This window comes from Pelodiscus sinensis, chromosome 3, assembly GCF_049634645.1.
Source record: "Pelodiscus sinensis isolate JC-2024 chromosome 3, ASM4963464v1, whole genome shotgun sequence".
Taxonomy (NCBI): Eukaryota; Metazoa; Chordata; order Testudines; family Trionychidae; genus Pelodiscus; species Pelodiscus sinensis.
Genome location: NC_134713.1, coordinates 87,845,672 through 87,864,160, shown reverse-complemented (window position 1 = coordinate 87,864,160; position 18,489 = coordinate 87,845,672). Strand labels below are relative to the sequence as shown.

The following is an 18,489-nucleotide window of genomic DNA, read 5'->3' as shown; positions in this document are numbered from 1 at the left end:
AACAGGGAGAAGTGTTTAATTAGTTTGAGGGGAGTTTTGCACTTTGGGTTCATACACGCACATTGGTAGCTGTGAGATTCATTAAAAGAGATGGTAGGATGAAATAAAGTTTATTTTTCTACACATGCAAATTGTACATCCTATGAGTTAAACCTTCATATTGAAAAGCTTCCGGAGCCAATTAGCAAGATGCAGAATGTTTTAGTTTCCAGCATGACATTTTAGATACCACATGTCATATTCAGCATTATGGCTTCTAATCAGTTAGGGATTCCTGTCTACCCCTAGTCTATACTAGGGAGTTATTTCGAAATAACAAGCAGAGCATCCACACTACCAAGCCTGTTATTTCAAAATAAGGGGCTGCTTATTTCTAAATAGTAACTCCTGCTTTCCTCAGGGAATAAAACTTAGTTTGAAATAGTTATTTGAAATAGTGGTAGTGTGGATGCTCCACTGCTGCTATTTTGAAATAAATATTCCACAGAGGCATTCAGAGTAATTAGTCCCCAATGCTTCCTGGGGCTTTATGTCAAGGTCCATATTAAGGGAGCCTGCCTCAGACTAATTTTGAGGCTTCCCGGCAGTGTGGATATGCTATTTAGGGAGTTATTATTTTGAAATAAGTTATTTTGAAATAATTTTCTAGTGTAGACATGCCCTCTGTGATGACATAAGATCTGCAGACATAAAATATATTTGTCAGTTTACGTTGTTTTCTATGGTTCATAATAATACAATATTCATTATAAATAAGTATTCAACTTTTTAAAAAATATATAGTAATTATAAATACATTATGAAAGCAGCTTCAAACCAAGCCTTCAGTTTTGCTCTCTCGATCAACTAGAGTCACCTGTGGTAGAATTGAGATTTTAATTACCAAATTTGTGGGTCCAATTGGCAGTTAGACATCTTGGCCCAGATCCTAGCCCTCTTTTTATCTGGACATGGTAAGCTCTGTGTGAACCACGGGGTGTACAGGAGCTGTGAGCTTCTATTAAGACTCTCTGATTCTCATGCCACTAGGAACCAGGCTGGCTCTGAGAACCAATTTAGAGAAGCATGAGAGCTGCTTTAAATTATAACAGCAACTAAAGGTCCTATGGGGTCAAAATTGCATCTGTGACTTGATATAGCATAGGAGCATCCTGTTCATGTCCCTCTCCTGTGGCCACACTACCTATGCCAACAGCAGCTGGGGGTTTCTGAAGCTTTTTCCTACTGGAACACTACCAGGGTAATCACACTATGATTGTCTAAAGCAGCTTTATAATCAGAATCTTCCAGTAGTTCATCAAAGAATTTCTACACCTTATTGGTGTGTCAGGCTCTTAATCTTATTAGTTGAGCTAGATTCAAATATCACTTTCTTTCATGTCTACTTAGCACCTGCTGCAGTGCAGCTTTAGTAAATTGGAATTAATTGGTTTTTTTGTGGGTTCCAGCCATCAGTTTTGTTAAAATTAGTATCCATTGAGCATCTCCCTCACGCTTTAAACAAAGCCTTTGTCCTATTTAAACTGACAGCACTTTCTGAAGCACTTCTTGTAATTTTAATTTACAGTATAACCAGTTACCAGTCTAAGGGTGCATCTACACTGCACCGTTATTTCTAGATAACTAGTGTTATTTCGAAATAACAATGTGAGCATCTACACAGCCATTCCGTTATTTTGAAATAATTTCAAAATAATGAACGGTTTATTCTGAAATCTGTAAACCTCATTCTATGAGGAATAACGCCTGTTCCGAAATAGCTAATTCGAAATAAGGCATGTATGGACGCTCTACTGCTGCTATTTTGAAATAGCCCCTCACCAGGGCCATTCTAAGTTATTACTCCCCAGTTCCTCCTAAATCGAGATAGTACGTCTACATTAGGGAAGCCTGCTGTGGACTAATTTTGAGGCTTCCCTGCACTGTAGACATGCTATTTCAAAATAAGCTATTTCAGAATAACTATTCCGAATAGTTTTTTTCTAAATAGCCGTGCAGTGTGGCCATAACCTAAAAATGTGTGCTAACAAAACTGCCCCCAGACTTTCCTGACTGATTTGTTTTACACCAAGTTTTGTAGATTAAAAAAAGTGACTGTCCCCTTTAAATTCCTGGCCAAGATATAATTTATTGCTAATTATATTGCTAGTGTTTTGTTGTTCATCCCATCCTTATTCAAACTCCAAAGCTTATTTCTTCAGCTCATACTAGAAACTGCTAAGTGAGCTAGGACTACAAACCTTTTAAGTACTTAAGAATGCTGAAACTTGTGTCTTTTCCTACCAGAACATGATATTTGAAAGGACTTTATTGAAATGTTTTTTTTTCAAAATGGTTGTATTATTTCTTTCATTTAGTGGTAACTTTGGATAGTGTTGCCAGCCTTCAGATTTATATAGTTGTAAAATTCTACATTTGGATGGCAACCATTCAGGGTTTTTTACATATGCTAATTAAACCTTGCTGCATAAACCTCACATGTGCAAAGATTATAATTTTGACCTGCTTTCCTTCCTTTTCTACTATAGCTTGCAGGACACTGCTGTACATTTGCCATTTATTTCACTAAAAACTTTTCTAACCTACATTTTTATTTATTTTCATTGTTGATGTAGCCACATGAATCCCAGGATATTAGAGGGACAAGGTGGGTGAAGTAATATCTTTTATTTCTGTTGGTGAAAGACTAATTTCTTCTGGTGTCTGTGTAAGCTAAAACTCTATCTCCCACCAAAGTTGATTCAGTAAAAGATATTCCCTCATCTACTTTGTCTCCCTCTTTTATTTATCATTTGTATTTTAGGTGTGGAGTTTTTCTGTATGGTGCCCCCCAAAGAGTTGCCCGGTCTTCACAGCTGTAAATTCCTAAGATGAAAAAAGAGTATAGGATGTAAAGGCTCACGTGCAATTTATATGCTGCTGTGTTACTTGTGCTCCAACAGAATCATGCAACAGACACCTAGCTGAGAATTGTTGGACTTAGTCATTCATTCTTGGAGTTGTAGGCATAAAAACACTGCACCTGATAGTGAAGTTCTTTGAAGATCTGAGAGAGCGTCAGTGAATTTTTATGGGTCCCCCACCCATTCATCTTTCTCCTGTTATACTGATAAATAAATCTTGTAGCTGTCCTCTTGGTTCCTTTCTGATTTCCCCCATTGCTACCTTCAGATGCTCATGTCACAGGCACCTTCCCTTGAGCAAAGGGTGTCATAAGTCTAATTTCCTTTAGCAACTGTTATTGTTGCTTTGCAATTGACCAGAGTGGGCTCCAAACACTGGCACAACTTGCTTTTCTCCCTCAGAAGTGAAAGCACTGCTTCTGTGGTGCTTCAGCCCATAAGGGGACATCTAGACTACAGACTTTTGTCGACAGAAGTTTTGTTGACAGATACTGTCGACAGAGCTTCTGTTGACAAAGAGCATCTAGACTACATCCAGTTCTGCTTTGTCGATATGACAGCGTAGATGCAAAGGACAGTGTAGATGCAATAATGCCTTCTGTCGACAGAATTCTGTCGGCAAAAGGCATTATTCCTCATAGAATGATGTTTACTGCCATCGACAAAACTGCTGAGTTCTGTCGCCGTTATGTCGACAGAACTCAGCGGCAGTGTAGATGCAGGTATAGTTTTGTCGACAAAAGTCCACAAAACCCTGTGGTCTAGACACACCCTCATAGGTGAAGGAGAGAGAGTTACTGAAGTTATTGTCTGAGCTCTCATACTTCATGAGACAGCGTTATCTCTATTAGATCTCTAGACCAGCCCAAATACCAATTGTAATAGCAATTTTAATGAGATAATTTAAATTATCTTTGTAGTACAGGCGGTACCTCCCTTAACTGGGACTCCCTGGTCTGGCAACATCCATGGTCCTGCATGGACCACAGATGTTCCTGGACCACAGAGCCCAGGAAGAGGGAGGTCTGATGGTGGGGCAGGAGTGCTGTAAGGGGCATCAGTGACTCAGCTGGGAGCCCAGAGTGTGTATGGGTGGGGAAGGGAGAGGATAGGTGGCATGATGGGGAGTTCTGGCCCCAGTGGAGCTCCCTGGCCCCAGCAACCAGGGAGCTCTAGCCTGGCCGCAGCCGTGGAGCTCCAAGCTGGTCAGGAAGCTCCAAGTCTAGCGGCAGCCAGGGAACTCTGTCCCATCCCCAGCCATGGAGCTCCAGCCATATTCTGACTCCAGCAGTCAGGGAACTCCAGCCGCAGCCCCAGCAGCATCCAGGGAGTTCTGGCCCATGCCACAGAGCTCCGACTTCATTGCTCTGCCCCAGATACAGAGCTCCGGCCCCAGCCATGGAGCCAAGTGGCTGCAGAGCTCTGCCCCAGCTGCACAGCTCTGGCTGTGGCGCTCTGGCTCCCGCAGCAGTGGGCAAGGGAGAACCCCACGGGACTGAGGCAGCAGCAGGGACAAGCTGGAGCCCTAGCCCAGTGGCAGCACGGCCACAAGGGGAGGGACCTTCTGGTCTAGCAAATCCCCTCGTTTGGGACCAGTCAGGGTCCTGAGTCCAACCTGTAGGATATATGAACCTATAACACGTGTTGGGCAACGTGATAAAGGTAGAGCAATTAGGGAGAGTTCCAGTGTTTTATGAGGCATCCGTTTATTTTCAGGGTGTAGATACAGGTACTGTCTGCATTTCTTTTATTGTCTACCCAAGACAGAAACTGAGATGTGGAAGATATATTCTCTTGAGGGATACTTTTCTCTGTTGCTGTCTCTGCTACAACATTATAATGCTGAAAAATGTCATTTTTGAGTGGACGGGTGAACTGATTTGGAAAACTTCTGACCTTTCCTGCTGATGTGTGTAATGTTTCCTCCTGCCCCCACACCCATTAAAGCATGTTGATTGTTTCCTGGAGGCCAGACTGATACTATTTTTATGGCCTCATTGAGCAAAAAAGGACTAAGGGGGAGAATGCTGGAAGAACACATTTGTTTTTGAGAAAATGGTGACCTCTTATGTCAAATGGGTTTTTTTTTAAATACATTTTGTTTTTAAATTGGGAAGCCAATGTCTAAAAACTCACCATATGCTGAATTGAAAAGAACAACATTTTTGTTATTGTACAACCCTTTAACATTTAGCTTTTGGTATTCAAGATCAAATTTAATTGGCAGTTATAAAGCCATCTCTTATGGTTAGTGTGCATGCACTTTGACAGATAAATGAGAAAGTAGATGGTGAGGTTCATTCTGTTCAAAGAGAATTTCTGACCACCACCTACAGTGCTTTCTGTGATCAGCCTGTCGTGTATTTTATGATGAGGTGTTAGAGAGAGCCTAAAGTATTTGGTAGGTAAAGTAGCAGACAGAGGCAAGTCTCCCTCAGCCTTCCTACACTAGGTAGCTAAATCAGTTACTTAGAATAACCATTAACTGTAACATGTAATTATTATCACTACATGTTTCAGTTTTGATTGTTTAATCAAAATACAGTATTTGCATTCATAATAAATGGAAAGTGATCAGTAAGAAACCCAGTGAAATTGTCACTGCTTCCCTTATATTCCTAATTGCTTACTCATTAGTCACTTCTAATGCTTATGATTTCTATAATGTAATGAATTTTTGTACTTTGTTCAGTTGCTTAATGTTCTTAGGGAAACCACTTAATGAAGCAATTTGGTTCAAACTTCGAAGCTCTGGTAACAAAAATTACTAATGATTGTTTCCTCACATAGTCTCTGATTTTTTTTTTCTGAACAGCCTGCCACCATTTCCTCTAAACAAAGATACTTCTCTTTAATAGAATATGTTTCCTAAGTGACCCTTTTTCTCCCTCTCACAAAGTTCTCTTATTTGCAAAAACTGGGGTGGAAATTAACAGGAAATTTGGGCTGGAAGGGACCTTTGGGGATCTGATCTTTGTATCAGACAGAAACATTTTTTTCAGTTTAGTATGAGGGAGGTTTGTCTTTTCTTCAATAGAACATTGAATAAACAATGAATAAAAAAACAATTTTATTCCACTGTAATTAGATAGCACTTGTCCTGTAGTCCTTACACAAGCAAAACTCTCATTCCTTACCTGAATAAGAACTTCAGTTGCAGGATCTTTTTGAAGTTGAACCCAAGGCTTTCTTGATCTTGTCGTACATATTTCTAATGTTGCTTGCATCGGCTGCTACTTGGATGTTTTCATATAAATGCACCCAATAGTCATTGGTGCAGCATTGAACATCCTGCGGCACCTTGATTCTTGTCACTCTCGGGCTATGTCTACACTACAAGTTTTCTTGGCAAAAAATATGCAAATGAGATCACAACTCATGCAAATGAGTTCCTCATTTGCATATTTTGCCAAGAAAACTCGTAGTGCAAATGTAGCCCTGGTGTTTTCATTCGGGTCTTTCTTGTAGTTGGCTTAGATTGAGCATTTGACCTCTGACTGGTGTCAACCAACGGGAATATGCATCAAACTAGTCATTGGGCCCAGCGGATAGTGATTAATGGCTTGATGTCAGGATGGCGATCGGTTTCTAGCGGAGTGCCCCAAGGTTCGGTTCTAGGACTGGTTTTGTTCAATATCTTTATTAATGACCTGGATGAGGGCATGGATTGCACACTAAGCGAGGGGGAGAGGTAGATACACTCGAGGGCAGAAATAAGGTCCAGAGTAATTTACACAAATTGGAGGATTGGGCCACAAGAAATCTGATGAGGTTCAACAAGGACAAGTGCAGAGTCCTGCACTTGGGACAGAAGAATCCCAAGCATTGCTACAGGCCGGGGACCAACCAGCTAAGCAGTAGTTCTGCAGAAAAGGACCTGGGGATTACAGTAGATGAGAAGCTGGACATGAGTCAATAGTGTGTCCTTGTAGACATGAAGGCTAATGGCATATTAGGTTGCATTAGGAGGAGCATTGCCAGCAGATCCAGAGATGTCATTATTCCCCTTTATTTGGCTCTTGTGAAGCCACATCTCGGCTACGTCTAGATTGAATCCCTTTTCAATCTCCCCCGCTTCATTAGCATAAAATTGGCTGCCACTTTTTTTCGGCTTGGAGCTTTGCTGGAAAAAAGTGCCAGTCTAGACGTGGATCTTTCGGAAAATAAAGCCTTTTCCAAAAGATCCCTTATCCTTTATTTTAAGGGGGATAAGGGATGTTTTGGAAAAGTCTTTATTTTCCAAAAGATCTGTGTCTAGACTTGCGCTTTTTTCCGGCAAAGCTCCGTGCGGAAAAAAAGCGGCAGCCATTTTTATGCTAATGAAATGGGGGAGATTTAAATCCCGGCTTCATTAGCAATTGCGATATGTCTAATTTGCATCCCTTTTATGAAAAATGGATGCAATCTAGACATAGCCCTGGAGTATTGTGTCCAGTTCTGCCCCCCCTCCCGCCCCACTATACAAAAAAGATGTGGATGCATTGGAGAGGGTCCAGAGGAGGGCAACCAGAATGATTAGGGGGCTGGAGCGTATGACCTCCGAGGAGAGGCTGAGGGAGTTGGGACTGTTTAGTCTGAAGAAGCGAAGAGTGGGGGGGATTTGATAGCAGCCTTCAGCTTCCTGAAGGGAGGTTCCAAAGAGGCTATTCTCAGTACTGACAGATGGCAAAACAAGAAACAATGGTCTCAAGTTGCGGTGGGAGAGGTCCAGGTTGGATATTAGGAAAAACTATTTCACAAGGAGAGTGGTGAAGCACTGGAATGGGTTACCTAGGGAAGTAGTGGAGTCTCCATACCTAGAGATTTTTAAGTCTCGGCTTGACAAAGCTCTGGCTGGGTTGATTTAGTTGGAATTGGGCCTGCCTAGGGAAAGGGGCTGGACTTGATGACCTTCTGAGGTCTCTTCCAGCTCTATGGTTCTATGCTTAGTCTTTTTTTCCCTCTTCCCAAAGACTGGCAGATCTGCACTGTAGATTGTGTTCTTAAGCTGCGGGGTGCTTGTGGCACAATCACTGGTATTGAGGGATTGTTGTAGTATGTTATTGTACTGCTCTGACTTTTATTGGTCCTCTATGGCACTAATGTTTTATTCCACTGTAATTACATGGTGCTTGTCCTGTCATCCTTACACATGCAAAATGCTCATTTCTTACCTGAATAATGACTTCAGTTGCGAAGTGTAAAATTAAAGTGGTCCTCATCTTTTCTTCTGCAGACTTTACATATCCCAGAAAGATTAAAGTGGAGAGTTAAATCAGTGTTTTGGGGTTTTTTTTAAATTACAGTGATCCAGATCCTTAAAGATATTTAGGACCCTAACTCCCTTGGTTTATTGGGATTTAGGTGCCTGGATAATTTTGAAGATTCAGTCAACACTAGAAGTGATACATTGGCACAGCTATTTCAGTGCCATTGTAGCGCATTTGATAAAGATGCTCTGTGCTAACAGGACAGAACTCTTCCATTGGCTAATTACTCCACCACTGCAAAAAATGGAACAATGTCAGCAGAAGAGTGCCTCTCGCCAGCATAGCCCCAGTGTGGACAGTGCTAAATTTGCTGTAACTTTTATCATTCAGGTGATGTCAATCATGTCAACCTAAGCAGTAATGTAGGCCTGCCCTCAATCAATAATATAAGTAGTATGCAGTGTTGTTAGAACTGTGTAAGTCCCAGGAGATTATAGAGACATGGGTGGGGGGGGGGAGGGTGAAGTAATAAATATAATTTTTGGACAAACTTCTAAGACACATGCTTTTGGTTTTACAAAGGACTCTTTTCCTAAAGGCAACAGTGCATATGCACTTGGGAAATCGTTAAAACCTAAAATTACACTGATAAAATTTTCAGATGACACCAAAATTAGAGGGGTGGTAAATAATGAAACACTCTTTGATGCAGAGTGTTGTAGATCTTCTTGTAAACTGGGTGCAGTCCAATACTGAGTTTTATCACAGCTTAATGTAAAAATACTCATGTAGGAACAAAGAAGGTAGGCCGTATTTACTGGATAGGGACTCTAGCTTAGAAGTTGAAGCTAGACATATTCAGACTGGAAATATGATGCAATCTTTAGTGGTGAGTGCAATTAGGCTTGGGAACAATTTGCCAAGGGTTGTGATATATGATGTGATTACAGTCTGTATGATTTATATAGGAGACAATTTTTGAGCAATGGGATCTTCAACTGAGTAGAGAAAAGTATAACATTATCCAAAAGCTAGAAGTTGAAGCTAGACATATTCAGACTGGAAATATGGTGCAATCTTTAGTGGTGAGAACAATTTCCCAAGGGTTGTGATGGCAATTACAATTTTTAAATGAAGATAAGATGTTGTTTTTTCTAAAATCTTCTCGGGGAATTGTTTTGAAAGTTCTATGGCCTGTGTGTACCGAAGGTCAGACTAGATAATCACAGTGGTTCCTTCTAGTCTTAGAATCTGCGAGGTTTATACTGCAAAAGATTAGGTGTCAAGCAAATGTAGGAACCGACATGATTTTGTGGCAACTGAGACGGTCCAGAGGGACCTAAGCTTAGGTGCCTGAGGTGGCAGTAAGACATCTACGTCTCCTTGTGCACCTAGCCCCAAGTATTCATTTAATTGATTTGTGAAGGAATTTATTCCTTTTGTTTTCTTAATGGTAGGGCTAGTGTTAGTTACTTCTGAAAACTTGCAATAAAAATCAAGAGCTAGCATGGAAGGTGCAGAGCAGAATATCACATTTGAATGCAGCATCCGGGCTCATGTACTGGAGTGCTAATACTAACACATAATTAAGAAACCGATGTGCAGAGCACAGCAGAATATGAAGATTTAGTACCAATATCATGGATACAACAGCACTTTGTACAAATCTAGAACATTGCCATGATCTCATCACTAGCATAATAGATAATGCATGTTCTGCAGCATAGAGTGTTACGTTAAAAAAAATGAAAAAGGGAAACAGTAAAACAGTTCCCAACAAAAATAATCATTCTGAAAACCATTTCCCTCTTGCATTCAGGAGGTGGAATTCTTACGCTAAGACCCAGATCCGTAAAGCTGTTCAGGAGCCCAATTCCAATTGAATGCAGCGAGGGTCAAGCACCAAAGACTAGTGGGGGAAAAAAACGTAAAAACAAGAAAATCGTCCTGTAGCACTTTAGAGACTAATCCAAAAATACGTAATAATATCATGAGCTTCCATGGGCGCAGCCCACTTCTTCAGATGACAAATATGAAGCGAGAAGTCCAGGGGTACAAATATAGAGCAGAAAAAGAGGGGAAGGGGAAGGAGGAAAAACTGTCAATTAAAGTGTCCGTGCTAAATGAGGCTAATAGAGTGGGCTGTAAGTGCCTGATACTTAGCTTTTGATGTAATTTGGGTGTTGAATATAACAGCCCATCCAAGACTTGTCTTTGTTCAGTCCTTGGGTGAATGTATCAGATTTGCATATGAAGGCCAGTTCCACAGTCTCTCTCTCAAGCTGGTTCCTGAAATTACTTTGTATGAGGATAGCCTCTTTTAGATCCATTAGGAAATGTCTGGGCAAGTTAAAATGATCCCCAACAGGTTTCTATGTGTTACCACTTCGAATATCTGATTTGTGTCCATTAATCCTTTGTTTTAGAGTACAGCTAGACTGCGGGGGATTTTCGGGATACCTCTGGCATCCCGAAAACACTCTTCCACATCCAGGGAATGCATTTGCTCTTCCACTTTTTTTTGTGGAAGAGCAAACATGCTCTTTTGGAAGCCCCCATCTTCCTCGTATCCACATTTTGCGTACCTTTTTCTGACAAAAACTCGTAATCTAGCCATACCCTAATGCTGTACAGCTTGGCCAATATACATGGCAGCGGGGCATTGCTGGCACTTGATGACATAGATCACATTAGTGGAGGTGCAGTTGTATGAACTTCTGATGTGGTGGCTTATGGGGTTAGGTCCTATGATAATGTCGCTTGTGTAGATGTGTGGACAGAGTTGGCACCGGAGTTTATTGCAAGGGTGGGTTCCTGGGTGAGTATGATGGAGATGTGTTGTATGGTAGCTGGAAAGAATTTGATTCAGGTTAGGGTTTGTATGTAGGCAAGGGTTGGCCTGTCCCCTAAGCAGTGTTCCCTCTAAGCTGTGCAGCAGCATAGTTTCACAGGTGATTAATGAGCCCCGCCCAGACAGTCAGCTCCATGCATGGAGCCCTTAGCCTCTGACTGGGCAGGGATGATTAAACACCTGTGAAGCTATGCTGTCACGTAGCTTAGAGGAAAGACTGTCCCCAAAACCTGTGAGACTGAGAGGTCCTTTTCCAGCGTAGACTGTATGTGTGCTTGTTTTGCTTACCTAACCCATGTAAGAAATGGTGCTGTGTTTCAGTGTGCCACATTCTCACCAATGGAAAAAGGAAAACCAAACAGAAGTCACAGCAGATACTTACCAGGAAGCGGGGAGAGGAGAAGTGATAGTAGTCGTTTGCAAAATGACCACTTTAGGGCTACAGCTTTAAGTTGGGAGGGAGGGAAAAGGGAGAGAGTTCCTGTACATAAGCAACCCAGTATTGAGCAACCCAATTACTAAGGAAGGTGTACTGGGGAAGCAACTGTGTATGTGTTGTGTATATTGTCAATGGATAGATCCTCATATTGAAGTATTTAAATTCATTTGCATAGCTCCCTGGTTTAATAAACCTTGTAAACCAATAACAAATCTGCTAAATCTCCTGCAAGGTGGAAAACAGCTTACTGTATTTGCACCAGAATGCAGGTATTTCCTTCCAGGGGCCAAATCTCAAGCTGACTATCCTCTCTGATCAAGAGGCAGCATGTGAGTAGGGAGCAGGGTCATCTGCAGTAGCACTTCACAGGGTACAACATGCCCATCTTAGCTTCTGTGCCTGGCCTGTGGGGAAAGAAAGGGAGCCCTGGTTCTAACCATGTTCTTGTGGAGGGAATGACAGGCACAGAAACCTCTGCTCTTGCTTCCACTTGCAGAGGCACAAACGGCGCATGTTTTTACAGTTGCTTCATCTGCCTAATCTTCTGCTCTGCTAGGATACAGAGCAGTCTGGCAAAACCTGACTTAAAAGAACAAAGAACTACTCCTTTATATGCAAGGAGTTTCTTAATTAGCCTCACATTTGTCAACATTTTTTATAAACGATAAATAACAGATAGCCTGACCTCTGGTTAATGTATACAACATTTTGAAGGTGAGTGGAGCATAAACATACAACTAAACAGAAAGGAAATCAGGAATAACAGAATCAAAACCATTGTCATGCTGTATGATAGTATTTGATTGAGAATTACCCTAAATATGTGATTCTTTTTCCAAGCAACATGCAATTTCTAATACATTTTTCTTCAACCCCTACTTTTTCATGTTTAGCAAAAAGGCACAACCTATCTAACCTCTTCTTAAAGGCCAGAGTATCTAAATTCTTCTCGGGTACCTCTCGGCCTCGAGAATTTAGGGCTACTAACAGTAGTTTTTTAATCAGACTTTTAAGTGAAATGACCATATCAATAGAAAAGTGATGACTGTAGAATGATCAGATTTTAGTATAACTTCACTGGAAAATTTAGTTATATTATTTTTTTCTGTTCCTGCAAGAGCCTTGTTTAAGTTGACTCTTATGATAGACCAGAGATGGTCAAACTTGCTGACCCTCTGACTCACATATGACAACATTCAGAAGTTCAAGAGCCAGGGTATGTCGGTCACGGCTCAAGGCTTCAGTCTTGCTCCTGCTCAACCCTGAACCCCTGGAATAAAGCCCTGAGACCCCCTAGCCTTTACTCTACCAGCCTGCTGCAAGGTAGAGTTCCTGAACTACTCCACAAGTATGATAGAACTCAGTGAAAGAGCGACAAGTGATTAGTGAGCTACCATTTGACAACCCTCATTGGGGACCATGGGCTCCTAAACTGTGGGGCATGCCCCCCTGGGGAGCACAAAGAAATTCCGGGTGTGTGTGTGAGGCAATCCAGCCCCTTTTCTCCCCCTCCCCCAGTCAATTTTTTGGGCCCTGGTCAGTTCCTTTGGTTGGTTGGTTGGTTGGTTGGTTGGTTGGTTGGTTGGTTGGTTGGTTGGTTGGTTGGTTTGTTTGTTTGTTTTTTGCTCAACAAGTTTTGCTGCTATAGGAGGTGGTGCATGAGGGTTTCTTAATAATCAAAAAGGGGGTGTGATGCCAAAAAGTTTGAGAACGATTGTGATAGACTATACTTGAATCTGGAAACATACAAAAAGCAAGAGAGTTAAAATTCCATTTTATTTATAAATTTTTCCAAAATGTATTTATAGCTTGTTTGGTACTTTGTCACTTTAATGTTTATTTGGAACTAACAAGTGCATGACCCATTGTTGCCTGCTCGGTAAAACAAAAAGAACCAGCTATTGACTTACTTTCCTATTTTTATATCCATTAGAAGAATATGCAGAAATAATTTCCATTAAGAAAGAGAAAGGTGAGTTTGTAATTGGTTGACTTCCTTGCTGCAAATTATTGTTCTTTATAACAAAGAGCATCATCTGGAAATTTTGTTGGATAGTCATCTAGTCATTTTCAGAATTGTCAAGTGTATCTAGCACGGTTATCAAGTGTAATATTGAGCAAGACAAAGAACTAACTTTCCTGTGCATCAAGCAAAAAGACCAGAGAAGACAAATCACTAGATTGAATGCACTGGCCTTTGTGACAAACCATTCTGTGCTCTTCCATTTGATAGGATTTGGCAGTCAATAAACAGATCTTGTATCTGAGTTTCTATTATAGGGAAGCCCTGCAGTTTGTTTCATGTTAGACTGTCATACTGACAAGCTAAACTTTCTTATATTGAATGGACAGGAAGAAAATAAGATACAGACATCAGACATCAGTTCCATGAGAACTAATTTCTATCTAGTGCCAGCCTTTCTCTTTTCATTTCCCCAAACATATAATTGTCATTCCGCACCAACTTTAATTCCAGAGTGTAATTAACATTCAAATGCAGTTATAAAATTCAGCATTCCTGACAGATTAGACATTTTACCTTTTTTCTTTGAGCTGAAAGAGCATACTCTTTAGAGCCTTTAAAATAGCTGATACGGTAATGGCAAAAAAGCATGACTGTAAAAGTGAGTCTCAAGTGGCACAAAGCTAGCAAAACTTTCCTACATGTGAAAGCCTGGGAAAGAAATATTTCAATATATGATTCCAATGTTCTGCAGGAATGATGGTGCTGGTCATTTGGAACAATTATTTACCCATCTCCAACCATGGACATTTGATGGAACTCTTGAGAGCATTCAGAGTGGGTCATTGAAGTACAGAGTCATGAGTGCTTGGATTCAAGGGCCTTTTAGCCACATACAGTGAAGCCATTCCAGGAAACAGATGACAGCTAAAGTAGGGTGACCAGACAACAAGTGTGAAACATTGGGACAGACAGTGGAAAGTAATAGACGTCTGTATAAGAAAAAGTCCCAAATATCAAGAATGTCCCTCTCAAATCAGGACATCTGGTCACCACAATAAGCTAAAGGGAACATAGGGTATGTCTACACTACCCTCCTAGTTTTCAAACTAGGAGGGTAATGTAGGCATACCGCACTTGCAAATGAAGCCCGGGATTTGAATTTCCCGGGCTTCATTTGCATAAGCGGGGCTCCGCCATTTTTAAATCCCTGCTCGTTCGAACCCTGTGCCGCGCAGCTACACGCGGCACGAACTACCGTTACTCCTCATGGAATGAGGGAAATTCAAATCCTGGGCTTCATTTGCAAGTGCGGTATGCCTACATTACCCCGCTAGTTCGAACTAGCGGGGTAGTGTGGACATACCCATAGCTAAGAAAAATAATAGATTTTTGTAAGAAAGCTGAATGTAATATGGACCACTTTCAGTTATACTATAAAAATCTCAGAGTGTTCTGAACATCATGAATTGATCTAAAAAGCCCATTCAGCTTTTCTTCTTCATGACTCGGTCTAATTTCCTGCCATATTACTCCAATTTCATGCCATCGTGATACAGTTGAAGTTAATGGAGTTATACAAGCATTAAACTGGAGCCACACAGTAGTGAATCAGGCTCACGATTTGGAAACAATGAATATTGACAAATTGTTTGTCTTCTGTGTTTTCCTAGCTCCAGTCCGCTTCTTTCAATGTGTCTTTCTAGATGGAAACAATGGATATGGATTACAATTCCCTATTACTCCAACTCCCAGCCATGAGAAGAGTCCTAGTCATCCAAAGACTTCAGGGCGGAAGTCAAAGAAAACAGGACAGTAAAGAGACATGAGACCCATGGGGTGTTTTTTTGAGATTTTGCACTTTATCCCATCTACTGAGGTCCTCAGTATCTACAGTGGTACTTGTTACTGTAGAAATGTGATCTAGTAGATCTGACGCACCTGGGAAAGTGTCTTACTGAGGAGGGAAAAGAGGTGGTGGATGAACATTGTTCATCCAAATACTATTAACATTGTTCTTGAGGAAAAGCTGTGGTGTTGAAATAGTGTTTGTCAAATTGTGCAGTTTGTTTGTGCATGTGCATTTTCCTGCCTCTTCTGCTCTTCTTTTTTCCTCTACCAGTTCTGAATTCAAGTGCATCTATTTTCCATGTAATCATTTTAAAGAGCAAAAATATTAATGCAAGGCTTCTTTCAGCAACATTTTTTGCAAGATTACCTGGAATCCTAAATCATATCCTGTCAATATTCAATCAGATTACTGACAGGAAAAAGCGTTAGTAAATCTGAAAATGTGCTACATGACTACTGCTATTTTTATGTATAATTGACCAGTTTAGAAGGAAGCACACATACCTTTAAGCTGCTCAATGTAATACAGTGAGGTTTACTATTCAAATTATGTTAAAGATGAGTATTTACATTTACTTTGAAGGCAAGAAATAAAAACTTGCTATATATGCCTACTATGTGTATGTAAAATCTTACCACCTCACCTTTCCTCTCATTTTGAGATCTGGGGAAGTGAGCCAAGATGGGGCTGGGCAAAGGAGAGGTGAAGATCATGGAAGTATACTGTGAAGATCTCATGAGTGGGAAGGATTTTTTTTTAACTTCCTCTGTCTCTGTATGGACAATGTCATTATCAAGTCAGCATTAGACTGCAGATTGACCATGCTGGCTATCATGTGTTTTTAGAAAAAGTCAGACAGGAAGCTATATTATCAGACACGACTTGTGACACAAAATGAAATTTTCAAATAAAAATGTCAACATGATATAATCTCGATGCGATCAGCAAAAATTGGATAAATGTAAGAAATCTTGATGTTTAAATTTGCTAGATGAGACTGATGGCCTTATAAGTTATTATCTAGGTTTCCATCAAAGTGCATTGTATTATCAATTACTTTTAGAATGGGCATTGCAAGTAAACATACCAGGCCTCAGCCAACTTGTTTATTTCTTCGGACAGAATGAATTATCCATGTTAAATAAAAGAGATGTGCTGGTACTTGACCTATGTGAAGGTGTCTGATTGTAAATCATTGTTGTGATTGTCTGTACATGTCTAGCAATGTAAATAATAATGCATTTTTGCAAGCTGCTATTTTTCTTCCATACTATATTTATGAATTTATTTGGTGAAACATGTAGCTGTGACCCCAGTCTCAGTTACCATCTGAAATACCATGAATTGTAACCTGATAACTGGTTAAATAAATCTGCTCACATCTGTAAACCATTTTTGTGGGGAGGAGGTTAGTATAATTCAAGATATCATCATAACGTTGATGTTTATCTCAACAGGAAGATTGAATTACATGGGCTTCAGATAACTATGTCCCACAAGGACTCAGGTAATGGGATGTAGAGTTTTTCCTTTAGGTTACTGGGTCAGATTGATAATGAATGGAAATTATTACTTTCTGATTGATGTTTAGTGGACTATATGAAATGAGTACTTAGTCTTAGCATACGTTGTGTTATGCAGGTACAAGTCTTTCACAAATACCATCATATTACATGGATTTGACAGTCATTTAGAAATTCAACTACCATCTTGTGTCTAGCAGTTGTTCTTCCCATTTGAAGAAGGAGGAACACTGGGCCTCATTCCCTCAAGCGATCTTTTGTGCTCACCACAAATTGTGTAGTCCTATGGCACCTTAAAGCAGCCTTTCTTCTACAAAGGAATTTCACCACCCAATTACAGAGAGATACTGCAGAGCCATCTACAGATTTGACACTGTTACCCTGGGCTTGAATAAAGATGTTAACTGGTTAACACATTGCAAAATATACATATTGGTTTCTGTTATTTCCACTCCAACACATCTGATGAAGTGGGTCTTACCCTTGAAAGCTCATGATCCTATATATTTCTGTTAGTCTCTAAGATGCCACAGGACTACTTGTTGCTTTAAAGTTACAGACTAACATGATTCCCCCTCTGACACAAGTTGTGTGTAGTTCAGACTATCGTTACACAGGTGGCTGTCCTATATTTTTCCTACTAAGATTGTTTTAATGAAAGGACTATAACTTTCATAAAGTCATCTGTTTATGCAATTCAACTGATCAGTGAAATTATACAAAAGTTGTTTTTTCTGACACTTAATTTGCCTTTTTGCTCATGATGTCTATTTCTTCCTTTCCCATTTGATTTGGGAAGGACAAGCATTTTTTAAGAGCCTGTTCCTCTAACATTTCAATTAAGTATCAAATTGTCTCTGAAGAAGTAAAGCATTTGGTCTTTGCTTCATTGGACAAGCAGGGGCACTGACAACCTCCACAGCCCCTGGGCAAGATGGGGGCACCCAGCTCCATGCTCCTGGAAGGGATGCGTTCTCAGGTGGAAGGCATGGGACTGGAGGCAGCCAACTTTCTGCACCACTCAGAGCATGCCACACTACCCCCAGTCCTTAGTGCTGCCCAGAACAGCAATCATCTGCCCAGAACAGTGCCATGCAGCAATCCAGTGGTGACTTAAAGAGCCTGGGGCTATGGCTACCACCATTGCTGCAGTTGCAGGAATGGTGGCCCAGAGCCCTGGGTGCCTTTGAATCACCAGGCCCTGGGGCAGCTGTCTGTTTTGCCCCCCCCCCCCCCTTTCTATTCCCACCCCTCTGTTTTATGATAGTGGGCCTGAGGATAAGTGATGTAAATCCGACCATTTCTTAATCTTGGCCACTGACATAAAAACTACTTAGTCAAAATGGCTGTCCTTATCCTTGGACTTTTATAAACTGCATTTATCTGAAATCTTAGCAACAAATTACTTGAATTGCATGGCTTTCCTTAAATCAGACTGAAATGTTATAAAAGGTATGCTTATTATAATCAGTTTTGGAAAATAAAATGTGATTTATCTGCCTCTGGCTATGGGATTTATTTATAAATTCAAGAAAGGAGAAATGGGATTTGTAAAAATAACTTGGTTCAACCACTTTGTAGATACACACCAACATTCTGATGATCAAGGGGTAAGGCATTTATAACTGCCAGTTAATTCCTGAGAGAGAATATTTCTGCATGGAAGATGAACTTGATGTACAGTTTCCTTTCAGCCTTACAAAGCAAGAGGAATCTTTTCTATCATACATCTCTTATGGATTCTACTTTGTTGTGTAGAAGGCTTAATG

General features: G+C 40.6%; 1 protein-coding gene across 20 annotated transcripts in view; it reads left to right on the top strand.

Annotated features, from left to right (window-relative positions):
• Nucleotides 1-18,220, top strand: part of TRDN (triadin) — a 322,289-nt gene extending 304,069 nt beyond the window's left edge. For 18 of the 20 annotated variants that reach the window (XM_075924088.1, XM_075924085.1, XM_075924084.1 and 15 more), the window contains 2 exons: nt 13,316-13,354; nt 15,019-18,220. In XM_075924088.1, the coding sequence (XP_075780203.1) occupies nt 13,316-13,354; nt 15,019-15,164 (185 nt within the window). In that variant the 3' untranslated portion in view covers nt 15,165-18,220. Of the gene's footprint in view, nt 1-2,615; nt 2,645-13,315; nt 13,355-15,018 lie in introns of those variants that run through there. The other 2 variants (XM_075924079.1, XM_075924090.1) reach the window with 2 other exon arrangements.
• Nucleotides 18,221-18,489: the final 269 nt, after the last annotated feature.